At 52.8% G+C, this 15,683-nt stretch overlaps 1 protein-coding gene across 2 annotated transcripts in view; it reads right to left on the bottom strand.

Moving 5' to 3' along the window:
• ANXA5 (annexin A5) overlaps nucleotides 1-15,683 on the bottom strand; it is a 393,243-nt gene that overhangs the window by 47,670 nt on the left and 329,890 nt on the right. For both annotated transcript variants that reach the window (XM_069631165.1, XM_069631166.1), the window contains exons 11-12: nucleotides 1,808-1,866; nucleotides 1,494-1,616 (exon numbers count right to left, since the gene is read on the bottom strand). In XM_069631165.1, coding sequence (XP_069487266.1) covers nucleotides 1,494-1,616; nucleotides 1,808-1,866 — 182 coding nt within the window. The remainder of the gene's footprint in view (nucleotides 1-1,493; nucleotides 1,617-1,807; nucleotides 1,867-15,683) is intronic.

The raw sequence follows: 15,683 nt of genomic DNA, 5'->3' as shown, positions 1-15,683 counted from the left end.
TGATTCCTTTTTGTACAAACTACTTCTGAGAACATTGGCAAAGACTTTACCGTTTACTACAAGAACTGTTCTTTCCTATCCAAGACACTAGCCCATTGACTTTGGCCTAGGCCTATTGAACTGAAACTATTTGCACTGCCTAAGAAAGTATTTGTGATCTATTCTATTAACTTGTGCCTTTTTACTCCCATTTCAGGGGAGCCTAATTTACTCAGAAACGTATTGGTTTGGTATTGAAGTGTATTTGTGTATATAAAGTTACCTCCTTCTAGTGACGGTTTTCGAAATTACTAATAAATTAATAAGTGTTTTACCAAGAAACCTCGGGTACAAGTGTCTACTTTAACCACTGGGATTGTAAGACCTCAGTGTAACATCCTTGTACTGCTCACATTCCTTTTTGAGAGGAGCCTGGCTGCTCAACTTGCTACCAAAAACGGTGTAGCGCAGACTTATACCAAACGTTGGTTTTGATTACACCTGTAGTCCTAATTGTATGTGGTTGTTTCAGAGGGTACTGCATGCAATTCTGCCTAACAGCGGGTTTCAGTGCTGAAGCTCGCCAAGGGCAAAATGGACAAAGGGGTCAAACCTAGTTTGGCGCATGGAGTAAAACCCAAGAAAGACCTAACAAGCAGGAAATAGCGGAAAAAGATGACCGCAGCCATTTTGACACAACGGTCACCCATGGGTGCTATATTGCAGCTGCACGTTCAGCCTGCGGTAGAAAAGCCGAATGGTAGGATAAATAAACCACTGCCACCAGCCATTCAAAGTAGTGAGGGCAACATAAATGTTACATGAGTAAGTAGGAAAAAGGGGCTACTAAATAACTGTCCGCCCCCCCTCCCCCCAGCACGCCAGATAAGATGGTGTGTGCTGGACCTACAACGAGAAAAGATAAGTCTATTTCACTTTACTATTCTTGGGAACTGTAGTTCACCCAAGAAAATGCATTTAAACCTTAAGAGAAATCTAAAGGATTTCTCTGTGACACTGCATTGAAGGTGCAGTGTGTCACCATACAAACAGATACCTATGGAGTTTGTCAGACTCCACCAAAAAAAGGAAAAACAAACCAAATCGATCAAAAATACGAGAGTGAGAAAAAGGGCTCACTCACTCCAAGGTTAAAAATTACAAAGTTCTAAATTCCAGCAAAAGAGCGGGGGGGGGGGGGTTGGGGATGGTTGAAGGGAATTCGCACAGAAATGCGAATTCTCCTTAACAGGTGGGTTTTTGGAAAGTCTGCTCCGCAAAAAGTGAAGGAGGAGTTGTTGTGTACAGACTAACACTTCCTCTTTCACAGCACCAGCTTTCTTGCCATAGTTACTTGGCAGCTCAAGTACCACAATATTGCATGTGTGGGTCAATGCAAAGTCTAACGAGTTTCTAAACAATGCACTATACACTCCATTTCTAAGTTATACAATTCTTCCCCCCTCAGATTTCAACTCCCACAAATAGTTACCAAAAAAAAGAAAATCACATACATTTATCATAGAGTGCAGAGACTGCCCATGATTCTGCCGGAACGCTTGTCGGATATCCCACAGGTCTATCTCACTCCTCGAAACCATGACCCTTATCAAAGTGTGATCATCTGTGCCAGCTCCCTGAGATGAAGAAACAGCAGCATTACATTCCAGAAATAGTGTGCACACAACTGACAAGTAATATCTTCAGAAACATTACTACACGTATAAAAAGCAAACATTACTTCAAAAGAAACACTGAAGGATCACTAAGTGCAGCAGTACCCGTGTGGCACATGTGCTCCAATTTTACAGATGAGAAAGAAAATTACCTTCATAGCATTGTAGAGCACCTCAGCCAGGTAGCATTGAATACTTCTGATGCACTTCACTGCAATAATCAAAAAGATGGTGTGACTAACAGTGCAATTAGCTGGAACAAAACAACAAAAACCGCACAGATTGGCTGTTCACACATGAACAAGTACGTGGCCTACATGGGCAGGTTGCACATGCTCTATATTTTCTGTCCACCAAGCATGGTAGTCTGCGACAGAAAAATCACCACCACTGAAAGAATAGCACAGGAAATCCACCAAGAGCTCAAAACAGCATAACATCTTCCCAGAGAAGACCGTGATGCAGGATAACAGAAGCTAAATCAGATTAATAAAGATATTGATAATTTTCAAGCAGTAAATACTTGAGCGGGAAAAAGATTAAACTTTAAAAAAGGGCAACGCTCATTTTCCAAGGAAACGGTAGATCATTAATTGGCAAGGAACAAGTTACTTACCTTTAACTGTTCTCCAGCATGGGTCTGGCATGGATTCACATGCTCATGAATATTCCCTGTCAGGCTGGGAATCCTCGGTAAAGGAAAAAAAAAAAAAACACAGTATCAGTTTCGTTTCTGATCTGTCTTTCTTAGTAGTAACCAATCACTGATCTCTAGGTCGTACTGCCCCCAGCCAATGACTGCCCTCTCCCTAAGACCCTCCCCTGGCAGCCATCCTCAGATTTGGTAGCACGTAAAGTGGCAGTATGACCAAGTGAAGAGCCGCAGAGGGGAAGGAGGGAGGGTTCGCATGTGAATCCATGCCAGACCCATGCTGGAGAACAACAGTTACAGATAACTTGTTCCTTCTCCAGCATGGGGTCTGGCATGGATTCACATGCTCATGAATAGAAGAATACATAGCAGTACACATGCACAACCACGGGAGGTGGCAAAAGGTTCAACATTAAGCATTACATAAACTCAACATTAAGCAACTCTTACCTCCTCACCAGGCCCACCTTCAGGCGAACAGGTTGCGCAGCACTGCTTGGTCGACTCTGGACTCCTCCCTTGAATCCCGGTTGACGCAGTAGAATCACGTGAAGGTGTGTGTCGACCTCCACGTAGCAGCCCTGCAGATGTCCAGCAGGGGCAAACCAGACAAGAACACCGTGGTAGCAGCGATCGCTCTGGTCGAATGGGCTCTCGAACGGCCGGGCAACGGTCGGTTGGCCGATGACAGTGCATGATGCAGACGGAGAGCCATCTGGAAATGGAAGCCTTCAAGAGACCCTTCCCTTGGCTCACAGGTCCAAAGTTCACAAACAGCTGTGATGTCTTACGAAACCACACGTAGAACTTAAGCGCTCTAACTACATCCAGCGAGTGCCAAGTCCTCTCGGCCGGCGACAGAAAGAAAACTGACAACACCAAGGGCTCGTTAAGGAAGTCCGATGGCACCTTGGGCATGAAAGAGGGGTGCGTCCTCAGCACCACCCTCGTATCGTGAAAAGTCAAGTATGGAGGCTTGCAGGATAGGGCCTGAATCTCTCCCAAGTGTCGTGCGGAGGTGATGGCCACAAGGAATGCGGTCTTCCATGACAGGAACTTCAACGGAGCCGTATGCAAAGGCTCGAATGGCGGTCCCATGAGCCTGGTCAGCACCACGTTGAGCTCCCACGCCGGGGCTGGAGCCTTCACTGGAGGGAACGATCGGAACAGTCCCTTCATAAATTCCTTCACCAGTCGATGAGACCACAAGGACGGCCGTCCTGTAGTTCTGGTGTATCGGGAGATTGCTGCCAGATGCATCTTGATGGAAGCGTGAGCTAGTCCAGCTTTGGCCAGCGACAGTAGGTATGGTAGCACAAGGTGTCATAATCCATACAGGGTTGATCTTCTGTGCATGGCACCAGACAGAGAACCTCTTCCACTTATGTCCATAGCACTTTAGAGTTCAAGACGCCCTGGCCTTTGCAAGAACCTCTGTGCAGTCAGTCGGGATATCGTACCCTCCAAACTCTAGTGCTGCAGGAGCCAGGCCTGAAAGTTCAGCAACTCCGGGTCATGATGAAGAATGGCGCCTCCCTCTCTGGAAAGAAGATCTGTGTCCGTCGACAGCTTGACTGGTGGGGACGCTGAGAGGTCCAGAAGGTCCAGGAACCAGATCTGTCTCTGCCACGCCGGTGCAACGAGGATCATCCTGCACCGGGACCTGTTGAGCTGGCTGATGAGTCGAAGCAGCAGCGGCAACGGAGGAAATGCATACAGGAACAGGCTGTCCCAGTGGAACGAGAATGCATCGCCCATGCTCCTCGGCTGGGGAAACCTGCTGGCAAACCTCTGGCACTTGGAGTTCGTCGCCGTCGTGAACAGGTCGATGTGGGGTTTGCCCCATCGTTGGAAGAGCCGATCCACTTGATCCTGGCGTAGTTCCCACTTGTGGCAAGAGTGCAGCTCCCTGCTGAATGAGTTGCAATGGTGTTTTTTATTCCTGCCAGATGGAAGGGAACAAGAAACATCCCCTGGGTGACAGCCCAGTGCCACAGATCCTGGGCCTCCTTAGACAGGGCTGGGGATCTGGTGCCTCCCTGCTTCCGGATGTAGAACATTGTGGTGGTGTTGTCGGTGAAGATCCTCACGACCTTGCCCTTGAGGGACGGGAGGAACGACTTGAGCGCCCAGAACACGGCACAGAGCTCCAAGATGTTGATGTGGAGAGACCTCTCCTCCGGGAGCCAAAAGCCTCTTGCGTGGATATCTCTGGTGTGCGCACCCCATCCCTCCAGGGAGGTGTCTGTCGTCACAGTCTCCTGATGTGCCCGGGTCTGGAAGTCCGTGCCCACCGTGAGGTGCACACGGGTGCCCCACCACTGAATCGCCCGACGGAAAACTTCATTGAGCGGGATCTTGTCTTCGAAGCTGCCCGCCGCTTGCATCCAGCGGACGTTGAGGAACTCCTATAGAGGATGCATCTGTAGCCTGCAGAGGCGCACTAGGTAGATGCATGAGGACATCATTCCGAGGAGGGACTTGATGGATCTCACCCTGGCCACGTCTGTGGCTAGTAGGCGCTGCACCTTGCCTAAGATGGCGAGTTCTCTTGTCCTTGCACGGATGAGCCAGTCATCCAGGTAGGGGTAGACGTGGATCCCCTGCAGGTGCAGCCGCGCCGCCACTGGTGCTAGGCAACACCCTAGGTGCTGACTTCAATCCAAATGGCAGAGCTCTGAATTGGTAGTGGCGTCCTTGAACTACGAATCAGAGGAACTTTCGGTGTCCTTTTAGGATGGGGAAGTAAGCATCCTCCAAGTCCGACGATAGGAAGTCGCCCTCCTCCAGCTGTCCCAGTACGTGCTGGAGAGTGACCATGCTGAACTTGTTTGCCTTGATGCATTTGTTCAACTGATGTAGGTCCAGGATGGGACGCCAACTGCCTGCCTGTCTTTCTGACGAGGAAGTATCTTGAGTATACTGGAGCCTCTTGGGGACAAGCTCGATGGCACCTTGAGCATTGCCTTTGTCTCCAACAGCAGTTGAGGGACGTGATTTTCCTTCCTGGCCACAGGAGGAGTGCGGGGACACTTCTTTTGGAATTCGAGAGTGTGCCCGTGGGCCAGGTCATCCAGCACCCAACAGTCGGTGGAGAAGGACTCTCACACGCTGATGAACTTCGCCAGCCGGCCTCCCACCGGGGGTGCTTCGGTGGGGGCCCGACGCTACGGCCGGTTCAATCTTGCTTGGAGGCGGCCATGGCGACGAGATCCTCCTTGTTTGCCGCAACCTCTGTAGGCCTCCTGGGACGAGGAGCGGGCCGCCTGGCGGTACGTAGAGGAACCACTGCCTGATCCCTTGGAGACCCCCTGTCTGCCTATGGCGCTCCGACAGGGCCGTCGTTGCTGAAGGACTCCCAGGGCTCGGGCTGTCCGTCGGCCTTGCTGGCCTGCAGCGACTCATCCACCGTTTTCCCAAACAGGTTGTTGCCGAACGGCATGTCCAACACCCTGGTCTACACGTCCTGATGGAAGTCTGTCGCCTTGAGCCAGCCTCGTCGAAGGCAAACACTGTTGCCTAACTGGTGAAACCCGGTGTCGGCAATGTCCGTTGCCACCGTTATGGCGTGGTCCGACACCACCTCGCCTTCCTGCAGAATCTCTAGGGCCTCCGCCCTCTTGTAGTCTGTTAGGAAGTCCAGTAGGGGAGCTATCTTGTACCATAGCTCCCCGTCGTAACGGGCCACAATCGCTAAGGCGTTTGCCGCTTAAATTGTCGCCGCCGACGAGATGACCCGTCACCCCACGGCGTCCAATTTCTTTCCCTCGCTGTCAGGTGAGGAAATGGAAGTTGAAGCCATCGCCCCCGCCGCCTTCTTCTTGGCCGCTGCTGAGACGACCGATTCCGGCATCGGCTGAGCCCTGAGGCACAAGGGGCGGCGTCGGGGACCCAGTACTTCTTCTCGTACCAGTCCCTCTTGCCAGGCATCGTGGACGGGTTCTTCAGGACCGCAAGTCCCTCGTCCCAGATATCGTCGAGTAACTGTACCACGAGGACCGTCTTTCTCTTGGCCTCTCACCGTTCATAGAGGAAACCTTCCTTCTGTTCCTCAGGGCAGGGCTGGAAGAGGGCAGGGCTGGAAGAGCTCGGACGCTCTGGCGATCATGGCGTGAAAGAAGCCAATTTCCTCGGGCGGGGCAGTCCGAGGGGGTGGTGATGGAAGGACCATCCCATTGTCACCACCGTCATCCGTACCCGTCGTCGTGCCAGTCGCTGTATCATCCCTGGGATCTGGAGAGGGGGATGAAGGCTCCACGGGCCGCGAGGGAATGAAGGGTGGGGGGGATGAACTCTCCTCCGCTTGTTCGGAGGGCTTCCTGATGGGCCCGGTTCTGGATCGTCCACCGGGGTTCGTGGTAATCTCGTCCTTATCTCCGTGCATAAGATTTGGATCGCCATCAAAATGGCTGGGGAGGCCACCAGAGGGCACGCAGGTGATGGCAGCCTGAGCGTTGCTCTCCCGCCGTACTCGGGCCGTTGATAGGGATTGAGCCCCCCCGGACCACCCCGGCAGCAACAGTGCTGGATCGGCTGCTGGACCCCCCCACACCCCTTTTGAACGAAAGAGCGGACTCTGGGGACATCAGGAAGCCGGAGAACGGACCGCACGGCCCAAAGTGACGAAGCGAAGGGAGGGCCTGGAGGGGAGATCCCTCGACCGCAGACCCGCAGCATGGGTGTTGCCCGGCAAGGCGGGGGATTCCCATCAGAGTGCGGGGTCCACGCAGAGAGCCCTCCGCCCACCACCGTGGGAAGACATGGAGACCCGGGACATCGGTCCTGAAGCAGGAAGCGGACGCGGACGAACGGAAGCACCACGGACGGGGCTCCCGTAGCGGTAGAGCCTGGGTGCATGTTCCACAAACCCCCCTACCCCCGGGCGAAGAGAGCTGGTGGTGGCGGGATGAGCCTGGGGCCGGAGACGAGGCGACGCCTGGGGAGAGAGGGTGGCCCCCTCGCCCCCTCCTGTGAAAGGCCTAGGAGCCTGTGCCCGAGGAGGAGACAGACAACGGCAATAGAGGTCGAGGACCCAGAGGGCTTCTACCCCACGACCCCTCCACCCGAGAAATTATCTGGCGCTCACTTCCTGTAGGTGGAGGCCCCTGCGTTAGGCCGCAGGGCGTGTGCCCGCCTGCAGTCCCCCAGGACTTTACAGGATCCGGGTGCGAGGCCCCCACATGATTCTGGTGGGGCATGTGCCTGCCTAAAGGTCCCCTCCCGCCACGCGAACCCATCCACTAGGCCTTGGGGGGCAATCCCCTCGTCCGAGTCGGTGGGGGACAGCGAAGCAGGAACGGGAAATGCCCGTATGAACTGGCGGGAGACCCTGCAATCCTTTCGCTACGAGGCAGCTGGTGACAAACGAGAACCCCACAAACCACGGGAGCATGGCCCATTCAGAAGCCCCGACGCACTCCGCAGCAGCTATGGAGAGGGTATTCGCATCCATACTCCAGGAGATCCGGGATAGGCAATCAGACATTGAGCAGAAACTGGAAAAATGGACAACAGGGTGGACAAGGTGGAGGCCAGGCTCTTGCAAGTGGAGACCTATCGTCCTCAGCTACGCAGGAGGTGCAAATGGAGATGCGGCTAGCGGCCCTGGAAAAGAGGGACGAGGAAAGGGCCAGGCAAATGGACGACTACGAAAATAGGGAAAGGAACAATCTCCAATTTGTTGGGGTTCCCGAAGTGGAGGGGGAAACGGAGAGAGACTTGACCCATGTGGTGCGAGACAATCACCCTCCTATTTGCGCAGAGATGACCACGGAGCTGACATTTGATCGTGTGCACAGAGCGGGCGGTAGGGCAGGAGGCGTGCGATTTCACTATTATACGGACAAGGCAAAGGTCCTGGAGGAGGTAAGGAAAGCGGGGGTGATTTCCTACAACAACGCAGAGATCTCAATATTTCAAGACCTTTCCGCCTACACCTTGGCGAAGCGGAGAATGTGCTGCGCCCTCACGCAACTGTTGGACAAAGGGGTGCGCTACAGATGGGGGTACCCATTCCCCCTGATTTTTGAATACATGGGCCAACGGACATCGTTAATCACAGAAGAGGATATAAAAGGGGCCATTCAGGATTATGTGACGGAGTCTACCCCCAGAAGAGGCCCGGTAGCGATCGGGGAAGGGACCTCGGTCCAGCCTGGGTCCAGGAGGAGGAAAACCGACTCGAGAAAATACAGGAAGCTAAACACCCCACCGTCCGGGAGGGAGGGGGTGCGCAATTCAGGACTGAGGATCGGGGCGACCCGTCCGCTTGAGGGATGGGACCCGACGCAATGATGGTCCGATGGAACAAAGATTCCCCCAGGACAGCAAGTAAGATGGGGGCGACAGTGGGGAAGAAACAGAGGGGGGGGGCTCATAACAAAGAGCTTGGATGCGAGTGCCCGGTCGGGAAGGGCAGACTGGTGGTCCGGCCTAAAGCCAGGTATGGCAGAACTAATTGGCTGGAAGCCGGGGACGGGGGAGGGGGAGACGAAGTTAGTTGGGGGTTTCTGGTTGGGGAAGGGGTTCGGGGACGAGTTGGGGAAAGGTTCAAATAATGTCCTAACAATGAGACTAAGGGAGCGAAAAGGGAATGGTGATGCTATGCAGGTGCCCAACAGATCTGGCGACTTTTATGGCTGACGGCCCTGGGAGTGGGCACCCTGAATGTGCGGGGCTTGAACACCCCCACCAAGAGGTCCCTGGTTTGCCGAGAATTCAGGAGGGCAAAGTTGGACCTGTTGTTTTTGCAAGAGACACTGGGCGCGGGGGAAGGAACCCAAAATGAGGGGGGTATAGGGGAGGATTTCCATGCATCCCACAAGGGGAAGAAAAAAGGGGTGGCCATCCTGGTTGCTAGGGATGTCTGCTTCACTAGCGAGGCCACCCTGCAGGACCCTGAGGGCCGTTTTCTATTGGTGAGGGGCACCTTATAAGGGTCCCCCTGACCCTGGCTGTGGTGTACGGTCCGAATGATGGCCAGGCCCAATTCTGGGAGGGAGTAAATGAGAAGCTCAAGCTATTTGTACGGGGCATGTTAGTAGTAGGGGGAGATTTCAACATGGTGCTGGACCCATTTTTGGATAGGAAGCGGGTGGGCCCCCAGAACCCCAGACCCGCGGATGAGTCCACGGTGTGCACCTTCCGGAGGGTGAACAAAGAGCTGGGTCTGGTAGATTCAATTCCGTCCCCCAGAACAGGAATCCCCTCTTTTTCATACTACTCGGCCACCCATGCTTCGTTCAAGGATAGACTATTTTGGTGGACGCAACCCTTCGCCCGTATGTTTCAGGCTACAGGGTCGATCCTGTACCCTGGTCGGATCATGACATGGTGGGGGTTACAATATCGAGGGGATGGTGGAAGGAACGCAGAGGCAGTTGGAAATGCAACGATGCACTACTAAAGGACGAGGTCCACTCCCAAGAAATTACAGACGCCATAACAGAATTTTTTGAACTAAACGACAATGGGGAAGTGGGCACACGCTCTGGGACGCCTTTAAGGCGACTCTACGGGGTGCTCTTATCCAAAAGGGTGCATCGGCAAAAAGGGCGAGAGGCTCAGGAGAAGACCCTCCGGGAAAAAAAAAAAAAAAGAAAAGCTGGGGGGCTCCCCGGACCGAGGGCCGGAACGCGACCGTGTAGCCGCCCTGGAAGATTACAGGCTCCAGCTGAAGGACTTACTTCTCCATAAAACGGAGAGAAGTCTTCAGATGGTCAAGCAAAAGTACTATGAGAAAGGGGACAAAGCGGACAGGATCCTGGCCTGGAAGCTGAGGGAGGTCCAGAGGAGCAAAATGGTGAAGGAAGTGAGGGACGCTCAGGGAACTGTGGGTTGCGAGTCTTCCCATATTGGAGAAGCCTTTCGCCGATATTATGAGACCCTGTACTCATCCGAACATGATGGGGGATCTGCTCCGATAGAAGATTTCTTCAACTCAATCCAACTCCCTACTTTGTCTAGGGAGATGTCCGAGGGTCTGGAAGGGCCAATGACCGAGGAAGAGGTAGACAAGGCGATAAGTGGGATGACTGGTTTTCTGTTTATTTTTACAAAAGATTCCGATCCTCTTTAATCCCCTACCTAGTGAGAGTTATCAACTCCGTGCTAGAGGGGGGAAACTCTCTGATTCCATGATGGGGCTATCATCGCGGTGTTACCCAAGGAGGGGAGGGACCTTGCAGAGTGTGCATCTTACCGCCCCATATCACTGCTAAACATTGACGTTAAGATTCTGGCCAAGGTGGTGGGGAGGCGGATAGAGGGTATTTTGCCAAAGCTAGTCCATGGAGATCAGGTGGGCTTCATCAGGGTGAGGCAGTGTTCGGATAACATACTTAAGACCATAGATCTATTCCACTTCGCACAACGGTCGGAGCTCAACGCAAGTGTCCTCTCCTTAGATTCGGAGAAAGCGTTCTACAGGGTCGATTGGCGGTACATGGATTTCCTCCCGAGGAAGATGGGTTTTGGGACCCACATCATGAGTTGGGTAACAGCACTTTACAGAGCTCCCACGGCAAGGGTCCAAGTGAATGGGGAGTTGACCGACACATTCCCCCTCTCTCGAGGGACAAGACAGGGGTGTCCCCTCTCCCCCCTGATCTAAGTCCTCACGATAGAAGCTCTGGCCATAGCGATCAGATCACATCCAGGAATTAAGGGGATCAGCAGGGGGGAGGTGGAATTTAAACTCCCTATTTGCAGATGACATCCTGGTTTACCCTAGCTCCTCACTCCCCCCTCTGTTGAACCTGGTGACTGAGTTTGGACGCTTCTCGGGCCTGAAAGTCAACGCTTCGAAATCGGTCCTGCTCCCTATGAGACTCCGGGACCCGGTGCTAGACCCCTTGGACAGGCTTCACGGGATTGAACTAGGGAAGGCCGAAATACGATATCAGGGGGTTCTCCTCACACGGGACCTAACTAAACTGGCCACAGCTAACTACAAACCCATAATAACAGGGATCACATCAGATCGGAGGAGGTGGGGCGGGATGATCCTCTCCTGGTATGGCAGGATGACAGCGGTTAAAATGAACGTACTGCCACGGCTCCTATACCTTTTTACAGCCCTTCCGACCAATGTCCCGGAGCAGGCTTTCAGGGCTCTCCGGAATGCTATCCAGGACTTTATATGGCAGGGGAAAACCCCGAGAAACAGGAAGACCACACTGACATTGCCAAGGGAGGGAGGGTTTGGGTTGCCGGACTTCCATTTGTACGTCCGCGCCGCCCAGCTGCGAGTGCTATTGGAACACATGAAGGAAGGAATGGGGACGTACTGGTCATACCTGGAGGATATGGACACCCACCCCCTGAAGGTCTGTGACCTTGTGTGGGCTCCGCGAAGAACAATCCGAGTCATTTGAAAACCCACCCTTGGGGGTTCTCTGGGACATTTGGAAGGAAGGGCCTCAGACAGCGTTTCTCACTACATGGCCGTCCCCGATGACCTCCCTTCTGGGGCCATCCCCTCAACCTGGGTAATAAGGGGTTTAGGTCATCCCAAACCTGGTCGGATAAGGGACTGGAGTGGGCTGGGCAGATGTTCAGGGAAGGTGAATTCCTGCCTTATGAGGAACTAAGGGACGCGCTCGGCCAGGGATCCCTAACCATCTTCGAGTACCTCCACCTAAAGGGCATTCTAGGTGATCAGTCATGGGGCCCCAATCTGAGTAGACAGCTAACCTCCCTTTGAGAAGTTCATAGTTACGGCGACCTCCAGAAAGGGGGTGGTATCTTCCATGTATAAAATCCTCAATACGTACGACCTCCAGGGAAGGAGAAACTTTCGCAAGTTCTGGAATGACCTGGCGGGAGAGGAGATTTCAGAGGACTCCTGGTCCAGAATATTCAAAATTGCCTTCCATGGGAATCTATTTACCGCAGATATGGAACACAACTTTAAGGTACTGCAGGGGTGGCATAGGGACCCAGTGAAATTATCCAAGATGTTCCCCGCGGTGTCCCCGTTGTGCCCGAGGGGATGTGGTCAAGCAGGCTCCAGGAGCCATATGTGGTGGCATTGTCCAAAGGCTCAAGTGTACTGGGGGTCAGTGAGGGACTGGATGGCGGCAGTGATAGAGTAACACTTACCTCTAAATCCCCCGACGATGCTACTGGGCCTCCGCCCGGAGGAAACGGAAGTACACCGATACCCAAGCATGTGGGAGACAATGCTGCGGGCGGGTAGAGTAGCCCTCGCACAAAAATGGAAAAGCCTGGAGCCCCCTTCTAAGGAAGATTGGATGAAAAAAGTAAAAAACATGTTTGTGATGGACAAACTGACTGCCATGGTAAACAACGACATAGGCTCATTCCTCACAAACTGGTACGGAGTACAACAATCCTGGGGATGGGAGGTCCATTGAATCCTGGGCGGGGAGCTCGGTCCCAACAGGGCAAATCAGACTGAGAGCTGTGCAAAAAAGACAGGGAGGCCCGGTACCCGGGGCAAGGCGGCTTCAGGCCTGTCGGAGTCATGGGCACTAGCTGCATCACACCCGAAGAGCGAGAGAGAGTACGATAAAGGTCTCCCGGAAAAACAGACTTGGTTTGGACATGGGGTCGGGGGGGATGGGCACAAGATGGGGTAGGGGGGGAGGAGGGGGTTTGGGGAATGTTTAAACACGGTTTTGTAAACCTGAATAAAAATTGAAGTTTAAAAAAAATTTTTTAAAAAAATGGCTGCCGAGTTGTCCTGGCCGCTCCTCCACTGGGCCTTCGTCAACGCCACCATCGCCATCTTCGACCACCTCTTCGGGATCTCTCCCATGGGATCGTACCTTCTCGAACCGCTCATTGAGGCTCTTCACGGCCTCCAGCAGCTCCTCCTCAGAGGCTGAATCCGTGTCTGTAATGGTCACCATCCCCCCACCCCCCCTCTTTTTCCACCGGGGTCTTGTCGATGGGCTGGAAAGAGGATTCCCTCTGTGGTGGCAGGGAAACTCTGGGCCCCGAGGTCGCCTCCACTGGTGTAGCCTCCACAGGCTTCGGCAGGGTCGCCGCGACTCCCTCGATAGAGGCCTTAGCCGGGTGAATCAAGGCCTTCACCACATTGATATACGATATATGATATGGCATTTGTAACACACCTATACACAAGTGTTTCAAGGCGCGCTTGAGGCCTTCACCTTGGGGGGAGGGTCACCACCTTGCTCCCCCTCGGCTGAATCCTTCGAGATCGACCGGGGCCTCTCCAGAAGCTTACCCGGGTTCTCGGATTTACTCTTCCCCGGACCAGAGCATTGGCTTGTGCTCGATGGTGCCGGGGAAGGTGCGCCCTGCCTGGCAGCCGAAGCGCCAGATCGTTCGGTGCTCCCGGTGCCCGCGGACTCACGGTGTTTAGGCTTCTGTTGGGCCCCCGTCGCCGGGGCGCCCTCACAGGACTTAGAAGACTGCTCAGACCTTTTCTTCTTCTCACCTGCTGGGCCCTTCTCCAGCCAGCTGGCGAGGCAGGAACGACGATCCCTCATGGTCGGTTCCGATAGGTTCTTGCAAAACGCACAGTCCTTCTCCACGTGTCTCTTGTCCTCATGAAGGCAGTGGAGACATCTCGAATGCTCGTCCTCCTTGAAAACATTCTGTAACCCACATCCAGGGCAGTTCCCGAACAGCTTCGATCCGGGCGTCGAGCTGCCCTTGTCCAGGGCCACGTCCATGGTAAGCCTCAGATCTTCTGGAATCCTCCAAGAAGCGTCACTCAACGAAAACTTCACCCTTTAGGGGCGTAGGAAATTCCGAAACGGGTCCCCGTTGATCGGAAGAAGAAACGGTGGAGCTTGAGGCTCGATTTGACCGAAAAATGAGAAAATCTCCTTGAAAAAGCACAAAAAAGCAGCAAAAGTTCGAGTTATAGCACAAGGACTCCCAACACTTGAACATGCGGTAAAAATCTGAGGATGGCTGCCAGGGGAGGGGCTTAGGGAGAGGGCAGTCATTGGCTGGGGGCAGTATGACCCAGAGATCAGCGATTGGTTACTACTAAGAAAGACAGATCAGAAACAAAACTGATACCGATTTTTTTCTCTTTACCGAGGATTCCCAGCCTGACGATGGGGAATATTCATGAGCATGTGAATCCATGCCAGACCCCATGCTGGAGAAGTGAATATATTTCAGGCCCCTGATCGGACTCTCGTTAAAAAAGGTACAGTTGGTTAAAGCCAACAGAAATGTAACAAAAAAGGTAGGCAACACTTTCAGACCCCTTTGCTACAGGTACCTCAAGTGAGGGAGGAGATTTCGGGTACCGCCATCCCCAAGGTGAAAGAGGCAACCAGACATTTTTATGAAGAGGCTGTGGAAGAAACTTCCATTTCAACCAGGGACTGGCCTACCCAAAGCAGAAGGTCCTTGCAATGTTCCGAACGAGACCAGGCATATAGCAGGTGACAATTCCAATTTTTCATCACTCCAGTATGGTTTTAAATTTACGTATATCCCTCTACACATTATCTTTTTTTCCCAATGCAGACCGTACCTGCATCTAACCTGGAAACTGAACTCAAGGTATTCTTCAGTAATCATGTTATGGCAGGAGCCAGGTGGCTGAGGGGGTGAAAGTAGAAGATGGGCACAGGATGGTTGGGGGCGGGTGGGTCAATCTTATTAAAAGGTGATTCAAGGGAGCTTGCTATGTGCCCCAAGTCGACATATGGCCCAAATAACTATTACATCTAGATCAAAAAGCTTCATTAAAGGGTAGCTAGTGATGAAACTGCTACCCAAGAGGCAGGGGAGGGGGCACGAGGAATTGTTGCAATGGAGTTTGTAATATAGAAGATGGCAGCAATACAACTTTTAAATATCACAGAACATTATGCGTCTTACTGTGCGCAGTGTGGAAAGCAAACAGTGGCCAAAGCTGCATAACAGACCAAAGGTTAGCTCAGTGCTACAGCCACTTCTATAATTGGACAATAACACAAAAGGTAATACCTCTTTCGAAGGCATTGTAAAAAGATGGCAACTGAGGAGATGAAAGACTGGGATACACGAATAGCTATCAGATTATAAATGGTTGATCATAAAAATTACAAGAAAATTCAATTGAACTATTTGCACTGTACAACTGGTGTCAGATACTCCAGTGCCGATGCCCGATTTTGGTTCCACCTGGTGTCAGACTGCCCTGCAGCGCCAACAGTTTTGGGCTAGAGTGACTGTTTGCTCGCCACCATCACTATGAAATGGCAAGCCGTTGGTCGTCTTTCTAATCCGGCTGCTTGATTTGATGAAGTGGGGAAAAAGATGAAGGCATTGACCGAATTTGCTATTTAGGTGTGCATATTTGCTAAGAGGAATGGACCTCTGAGTGCTAGATAAGGATCTTGTAGCCTTGTCCACAACTCAACTATCGATCCTAGAGC

This window comes from Ambystoma mexicanum, chromosome 6q (genome assembly GCF_040938575.1).
Source record: "Ambystoma mexicanum isolate Mex_15411 chromosome 6q, UKY_AmexF1_1, whole genome shotgun sequence".
NCBI lineage: Eukaryota > Metazoa > Chordata > Amphibia > Caudata > Ambystomatidae > Ambystoma > Ambystoma mexicanum.
This window is presented reverse-complemented; position numbering and strand designations above follow the sequence as displayed.